We start from the raw sequence: 8,767 nt of genomic DNA, 5'->3' as shown, positions 1-8,767 counted from the left end.
TCCATTGTGCTGACCTCATTGTATGCCTATGAAACCTGCACAATATACCAGAGCCAAGCCAGGAAACTGAATCACTTCCATTTGAATTGTCTTAGAAAATCCGAAGATTACCTGGCAAGATAAGGTACTAGACACCAAAGTCCTTCCTCCAGCTGAACTGCCAAATATTCAAACTCTATTGCAGAGAGCACAACTCAGCTGGGCTGACCAAATTGTTCAAACGCCAAACATATGTTTGCCTAAAAGACTATTTTATGGAGAACTCACACCAGGCCAGGGCTCACGTGGAGGTCTAAAGAAGTGAAATAAGGGCACTCTCAAGGTCTCTCTAAGACATGGGATACACTGATACAGTGTCATTCATCATGGCCTGCCCACTCAAAGAAGGTTCTATGCTCTATGAGCAAAATTGAATAACAGTAACTCAAAAGTAATGTGAGATGACCAAATTTAGAGACATCTCCATCTTAAATGCTCATATGAACTATTTGTGCCCAATCTATGACAGAGCCATCTGAGCTCACAATGCTCTGATAAACCACAATGTCCATTGACCCTGGCATAATGACATCATTCTGGGTCCTCTTCAAGTACAAAGGACAACAGCCAGAAGAACCAGGAAATAAACAACAAGGAAGGGGAGGAAGGACATGCCAGGCAGGTACAGAGAATGGCAAGAAATCATGAGGGCAAAGGGAACATTTTGGAGGAATAACAGAACTCTAATTTGACTGGACTATGGAGATGAGAAGTATGCTCAAATGATGAAAGTGAGGTAGGCCAGACCTCAGAGGTCATCTGCTCCAGTTCCCTTAATTGATAGAAGAGACAACTGAGGCTCAGAAAGTTTAAGTAATTATTCGTTACCCACATAGGAGGATAAGCATACTGTGAAGCCAGGATCCTTTCCTCCAAAGCTACTGAGGCACAAAGAAGGTAAGTGACTTGTACAGGGTCTCATAGCTAGTAAGTTTTTCAGACTATCAGTCAGTCAATCAATAAACATATTGTTTAGCACCTATCAGGCACTGGGAATACAATGAAAGTCAGAAGACAGTCCCTGCCCTTGATGATGCTGAAATCTAGTCAGAAAGGCAAGTAAACAAACATGTACAAAGCATATACAGGATAAACAGGGAAACAATTAAAATAGGGAAGGCACTAGAATTTTTTTTTTGTTCTTCTAATTTACTTGTGATATCACTCTTCCCCCCCCTTTTTTTTGTTTTTAGTTTTCAGCATTTATTTCCACAAGATTTTGAGTTCCAAATTTTCTTTCCATCCCATCCCTCTCCCCACCCCAAGATGGCATGCATTCTGTATACCCCTTCCCTTAATCTGCCCTCCCTTCTATCTCACTCCCCTTTCTCTTATCCCCTTCCCCTTCTATTTTCCTGTAGGACAGGATAGATTTCTATACTCCATTTCCTGTATTTCTTTTTTCCAAGTTGCATGTGAAAACAATTTTTTTAACATGTGCATTTAAAACTTTGAGTTTCAAATTTCCTCCCTTCCTCCCTCCCCACCCACTCTCATTGAAAAGGCAAGCAACTCAATACAGGTTATACATGTGTAGTCATGCAAAACACTTCCATAGTAGGCATGTCGTGAAAAACTAAGTATATGTACCTTCATCCTATTCTGCCCCCCATTTATTCTATTCTCTCTTTTGACCCTGTCCCTCCTCAGAAGTGTTTGCTCCTGATTACCCCCTTCCTCAATCTGCCCTCCCCTCTATCATCCTCCTGCTCTCTTGTCCCCTTCCCCCCCCTATTTTCCTGTAGGGTAACATAGATTTCCATACCCAATTGAGTGTGTATGTTATTCCCTCCTTAAGCCAAATCCTATGAGAATAAGATTCACTCATTCCCTCTCACCTTCCCCCTTTCTCCTCCACTGTAAAAGTGAAAGGCACTAGAATTAAGAGGGATTGGGATAGACTTTCTATAGAAGGTTGGATTTTAGCTGGGACTTAAGTAAATCAGGGAACGCAGGAGGTGGAGATGAGGAGAAAGAGTGTTCCAAGCATGGAGACAGCCAGAAAAAAAAATACCCAAAGCAGAGATATTTAGTGTATTGTTCATGGAATAGCCAGGAGACCAGTGTCACTGGATGGAAGAGTATGTGAGGGTGGTAGGTATAAGAAGACTGCGAAAGTAAGGAGGGGGTAGGTTATGAAGGGCTTTGGATACCAAACAGTTTTTCTTTTTTTATGTATTTGATACTGGAGGTGACAGAGAATTACTGAATAAGGTGGGGAGAGATGGTCAGATTGGTGCTTCAGTGAAGTCACTTTTGTGACTGAATGGAGGATGGACTGGATTAGGGGGAGACATGAAGCAGGAGGCCCACCAGCAGGCTATTACAATAGTCCAGGAATGAAGGAATAAAGACTTGCATCTAATAGTAGCACTAGAAGAGGAGAGAATGGGGCACATCTGGGAGATACTGCAAAGATACAATCAACAAGGTCTTGGCAGCAGATTGGATATGAAGTGTGAGAGCTAGTGAAGGGTCAAGGCTGATACCTAGGTAGTGAGCCTTGGGGACTGGGAGGACCGTGCTATCCTCAATGGTGACAGGGAAATGAGGAAGAGGAGAGGGTTTAGTGTGAAAGATACTGAGTTCAGCTCTGGACATGTTGAGTTTAAGATGTCTGTCTACTGGGTGTCCAGTCTGAGCTGTTTGAAAGGCAGTTAATTCAGCAGAGAGGTTAAGGGCTGGATTGTCAGATTTGAGAATCATTAGCAGACAGCTGATAACAAAATCCATTGGAGTGATGAGATCACTAAGTGGAATAGTACAGAGAGAAAAGAAAAGAGGGCCCAAGGCAGAGAGTTCTGTGGGACATGCAAGTTAGTGTGCTTGACCTGGAGGAGGATCCAGCAAAGGAGACTGAGAAGGAGATGTCAGAGAGGGGGGATAAGAGCCAGGAGAGAATGGTGGCCCAAAAACCTGGAGAGAAGAGAATATTGAAAAGAAGAGTGAGCAACACTGTGGAAAGCAGCAGAGATGGCAAGAGGAATGAGGATTGAGAAAAGGCCACTGGATTTGGCAATTAAGAGATCAATTAAGAGCCATTTCAGAACAGAAGCCAATGTTTAGGGAGTTAAGAAGTGCTTGAGAGGAGAGGAAGTGAAGCCACCTATTGTAGACAGCCTTCTCACAGAATCTAGCCAGGAAAAGCAGAAGAAATACAGGCTGGGAGTTAGCAGAAAGGGATGGCTCAAGTCAGGGTTTTTTTTGTTTCAGGAATCAGGGAGGTATGGGCATGTTTTTAGTCACTAGATAAGGAGTCATTGGGCAGCTAGCTGGAGCAGAGGATAGAGCACCGGATCCGGAGTCAGGAAGACCTAAGTTCAAATCTGGCCTCAAACACTAACTAGCTGCGTGACCCTGGCTATGTCACTTAACCCTCTTTGTCTGGAACTGGAAAAGGAAATGACAAACCATTCTAGTATCTTTGCCAAGAAAACCCCAAGTGGGGTCACAGAGAATCCTATAGAAGGGAAATGCCTACACAGCCACAGCAAGACAATAAAAAGCCCGACAATGAATATAATCAGCAGGCTGTAAACCTAATTAGTTTTCACCAACTCGCCTGGGGGGAGGAAGGAGGGTGTGACCGTCACTTCCCTATAGCCTGGATGTGGCGACTTTGACAGAAAGGGGGTAGAGGTGTGACCTTGACACCAGCAGCAACGCCCATCTCTGGTGTTTGCTGCTGTAGGACCTAGAACAAGTCACAATCCCTCTCGGAGCCTCCATTCCCTCATTTGAAAACAAGGGGTTGGATTAGACGACCCTTGTAACTACGTAGGCTCATCAATAGAAACCCTTTGGGGCGGGGGTGGGGGGGGGGGAATTGAAAGGCATCTGTGGGAGCAGTGGGCCAAAAGTGTCATGCCTCTCCTCAGCTCAGGACTGACTGCTATCGTTCCGTATCACTGATGAGTTACCGAATTAAAGTAAAGCAGGGACATGCAAGAAGGTGGATGGCTTTCATTTCTGTGCTGAAAGAGAGTGGGGCATTTTTCAGTGAAACACAAAGTCTAGAGATGGGGGAAAGATCACCTTGGCAGAAGCCAAGCTTGGCACCTGTACCAAGTAGAGCTATAACTACTCTCGCCAACCCACTGGATCCTAGTTCTCTCTTTACCTGGTGCTGTTATACAGGCAGATATGCATCACAGTGGATAGAGCACCGAACCTGGATTCAAGAAAACCTGAGTTCAAATGTAGCTGCAGACACTTACTAGTTGTGTGACCTTGGACAAGTCATTTCACCTCTATCTGCTTCATTTCCTCATCTGTATGATGGGGTTAATAACAGCTACCTCCCAGGGTTTTAGTAAGGATCAAATGATTTGTAAAGTGCTCCACAAACCTTACAGTGCTATGTGCTTTCTAACTATGATTTTTAATTATTGTCCTTAGAGAAGTGAATTTGCCCATGCTGACTCTAAATTAATGATACTCAACAACGACCCCCTGCCCTCACACTGGAACTACTGGAATTGTGACCCTGGGTCCCTGGACGCTGATGTGATGAACTACTGATTTACAGAACATGCCTTCAATTCACTTCCAGGTTAAGTTCAACACTCAGCAATATCCCTCTCCCTTTCTCTTGCCCTCCTTTTAAACCTTGTCTTTCCACATTATAAGTTCATTAAATGCAAGTATTGTCATGTTTGTTTGTGTTTGCACTCTCAGGGCTCAGCACAGTGCATGGCACATTGTAACTGTTTAAGGAATGCTTTCTCATTAATGAATTATTGTGGCCAGCAGTTGGAGCCCAAATAGAGTTCTGGGGTCAGAAATGCCATCCACCATGAGAATTATGTAAGGTTCAAAGAAAGAAAGTCCAACGTACCTCATCACTTAAGGGAAACTGGCTTCTATTCCCTCCTCAGCCCTGAAATGGCGATGTTGCAGGAAATGATACTGCTGCTCTGTGTTTAGTATGGACGAGTCTAGTTGCAACTAGACCATTTTGATAAAGGAGGAAAAGGATAGAGGCAAGAAGAATCATAACTAATATTTTAAAATAAGCAGAAAATGGACTCACCCATAAGAGCATGGCATGAGAGCTGAGGGAGAAAGGAGGGAAAATGACTCAGGTGTCCAGATACTACAGCTACCGTAATTTTGACGAAGTGGGAACTTTAAATTGATTGGATGTCAAAATAAGCTCCTTGATTCTGATCAGCCCCCAGCTCTCTGCCTTTGCACTGGCCATCCACACCTCTGCCTCACTGAACCCATCTCTTCTTTCAAGATGCAATTCAAGCTTCACTTTGAAACCCATGGACTTTTCCTGACCCCTCCAACTGTGAGTGGCATCTCCCTTAAACTAGTTGGTATTTAAGCACTTTGTATTTATTTGTAGTTATTGTCTTTATTGTTTTTTTTAATTTATTTTATTTTAAATTTATGGAATAAAACAAGCATTTCCATAACATAGTATAATAAAAAGGGTGATTACACATGAAATTGCAAATCTATTGTATACAACTTGCTATTCCTTATCAATATATAATAAAGTAATTGTGTAAATTTCTTTGTTTCTCCTTTTTTTTTCTTCACTCATCCCTCAGATGGCTACCATTAGACATAAATACATATATATGTAAAGCCATTCTGTACACACTCCTATTTATCATTTCTTTCTCTGGATGCAGATAGTGTCTTCCTTCATGTGCCTTTAGTAGTTCATTTGGTTATTTATAAGAGTCAAAATGACTTAGTTGCTCAAAGTTGTTCTTAAAATAATATTGCAGTTACTATATGTCACATTCCCTTGGTTCTGCTCTTTTCACTCTTCGTTATTCCATGCAAGTATTTCCATTTTTTTTAATGGAGGGCTTCAAAAGGCCAACAGATGATTTTCATATTTGATCCTATAGGCAACAGGGAGTCACTGCAGTCTATTGAATAGAGGTTAGACTTTAGGAAGATCAATCTGATAGCTGAATGGAGTGCTTAGCACAGAGCCTGGAACAAATTAGGCACTTAATAAATGTTTATTGAATTGAAATGAACTGGAATAGGGAGAAACTGGAGAGAAGAAAAATGAAGACCTTCATGGGCTAGTGGGAGTGTCAGAGGAGAGAAGGGAGTGAATCCAAGAAATGTTGCAAAGGTGGAAACAACAGGCCTTAGCACCTGATTGGATATTGGTGAGAGACAATGAGGAATCAATGATGATGCCTAGGTTACAAGCCTAGATTATTAGGAGGATGGTGGCCCCTTCTACAATAATAGTAAAGTTGAGAAGATGGGAGGGTCTGGGGGAATAGACAATGAGTCCAGTTTTGGGCATGTTCAGTTTGAGATGTCTGTGGGATATGCAGTTCCAAATGTCCAATAGAGAGTTGGAAATACAAGACCGAAGGTCAAGAGAAGTTAGGGCTGGAAAACTGACTTAGGAATCATCAGTTTGGATAATTGAATCAATTGGAGCTGATTGGAGTCTTAGAAGATGGCCATGGTTAGCAGGCATAATCTTGATTAAAAGCCAATAGGGTAAGCTAAGAAAGAGTGGTCAGACAGGTAGCAGGAATACCATGGGAGAGTAGTGTCATGAAAACCCAAAGGGAGGAAAGTGTCAAGGAGATAGGGGGATTAACAGTGTCAGAGGCTGCAGAGAGGTCAAGAAGGGTGAAGATTCAGAAATAGTCATCAGTTAATGATACTTCTGGGGTTACAGATATACCGCATTTGAACTTAAAATTCTTTCTTCTCCATGTTTCAACTGTTGGTTTTCTTTCTTCAGTTCATGTAACTAGCCTGTGATTATTCCCACTAAAAATCTCATTTTTTTCATTTTTTCTTTCTCAATTAAATGTAAATAAAAAGTTTTGACATTCCTTTTTAAAAATTTTTGAGTTCCAAATTCTCTCCCTCCCTCCATTACCTCCCCCCTCCGTAAGAAGGCAAGCAATTTTATATAGATTATACACGTGCAGTTATACAAAACTGCCATATTAGCCATGTTTCAAAGGAAAACACAAAGCAAAAAACCCACAAGAATTATAAAGGAAGTTTTTGTTTCTGTTTCTGTTGTTTTTAAGTATGCTTGAGTCTGCATTCAGACTCCATCAGTTCTTTCTCTGGAGGTGGATAATGGATAGTGGAGTAGATCAGTCATTTGAAATTGTCTTGGATCATTGTATTGCTGAGAATAGCTAAATCATTCACAGTTGAAAAAAAAAACATTTTTTAAGCCACAGAAACTCATAGAGATTGTCAACTATAACAAGGAAAGGTGGTGATCTACACAGACTGGAATATGTCGCTTCTTAGGAAATAATGCATCCTTTATGTTTTGAAGTCTTATCCTTATAAAGTCCCCATGAGTTAAAGAGCAAGGGTTCTTATTTCCATTTGGCAGGTGAAGAAACTGAGACCCAGTGAGAAGAAACATTTTGATGAAGATCACAAAGCTATATTAGTGGCAATTCTCAGAGTACAACATTGGCCACTTCACAGGAAGAGTTATGAGAATATGCTATGGGAGACCTAATTTCTCTCTCTTCCCAAGACTGTGAGTTTCATCATGGTCCATGAACATAAAGCTTCCTTAGGGCTGCCTTCATGTCTTTGTTCCTCATACTATAGATAATGGGGTTCATGGTAGGGGTGAGGATGGAGTAAAATATGGCTGCCAGGCGTCCTTGAAGTGGGGAGTAGCCATTAGCAGGCCTCATGTAGGCTGAACTTCCAGTCCCATAAAAGAGGACTACTGTGATGAGGTGGGAGGAACAGGTGGAGAAGGCCTTCTGACGACCTTCTGTTGACTTCATATGGGCCACAGTGGCTACGATCCGGATGTAGGAGAGAACAGTAAGTGCAAAGCAGCTCATGATGACACAGCCACTAACAATAAAGCCAGCTGCTTCGTGTTTGTGAGGATCAGTGCATGACAATCGTAAGAGTGGTGGGATGTCACAGAAGAAATGTTCCACCGTGGGGTCACAGAAGGAGAGGGTGAAGGTGTTGGCTGTGTGGAAGGAGGAGAAGAGGAGCCCACTCACCCAGGCCACACCCACCAGTGCATAGCAGAACTGTTGGGTCACGGTGGCCCCATAGGTCAGGGGCTGGTAGATGGCTAGATAGCGGTCATAGGCCATGGAAGTGATGAGAAAGCACTCAGTAGCTCCACAGAAGACAAAAACAAAAAGTTGAGCTGCACATTCTGGGAGAGAGATGAATTCTGAGCCAGCCAGGGTGGCAAAGAGTGCCTGGGGCAGTGTGGTGGAGGTGGAACACAAGTCAATGAATGACAGATGCTTAAGGAAAAAGTACATTGGTGTGTGTAGATGAGAATCTAGAGTCACTGCTGTGATGATGGAGATGTTCCCAAGCAAAGAGAATATATAGATGAAAAGGAAGATAGCCACACTGAAAGTCTGCACTTCAGGAATGACCGAGAAGCCCTGGAGAATGAACCCAGGAACCCTGGTGCAATTGATCATTTTCTGTCCTATGAGAAGTCCATCAGCCATAGGGGATCGACTGGAACAGTTGCATTAGAATTCTGGGAAGGAAATGAAGGTCCAGGAACATCACAATCTTATGAGGTGGAAGGTATTTTTGTTCACTCCCTCCCCTTTAAACAGAGTCCTCCCTACAATGTAGACTCTCAGAGCTTGTGAAGAGCTCAGCGTTATATCATATCCCCTACCCCTCCTACACATGGTAGGCTTCTGCAACAAGCAGTCATCTGTAACGTCCTCATCACTCGAGGAGGGCTGCCTGGGTC

General features: G+C 42.7%; 1 protein-coding gene across 1 annotated transcript; it reads right to left on the bottom strand.

The window, feature by feature from the left end:
- Positions 1–7,559: 7,559 nt before the first annotated feature.
- LOC110220039 (olfactory receptor 5B12-like) lies at positions 7,560–8,480 on the bottom strand. The gene has a single exon (XM_021003887.1). It carries the CDS (start codon positions 8,478–8,480, stop codon positions 7,560–7,562), a length of 921 nt encoding a protein of 306 aa, XP_020859546.1.
- Between the last annotated feature and the right edge of the window lie 287 nt (positions 8,481–8,767).

The sequence above is a fragment of the Phascolarctos cinereus genome, unplaced genomic scaffold, assembly GCF_003287225.1.
Source record: "Phascolarctos cinereus isolate Bilbo 61053 unplaced genomic scaffold, phaCin_HiC Scaffold_726;HRSCAF=1367, whole genome shotgun sequence".
NCBI lineage: Eukaryota > Metazoa > Chordata > Mammalia > Diprotodontia > Phascolarctidae > Phascolarctos > Phascolarctos cinereus.
Note: the sequence above shows the minus strand (reverse complement) of the source record. Positions and strands in the feature narration are given on the sequence as shown.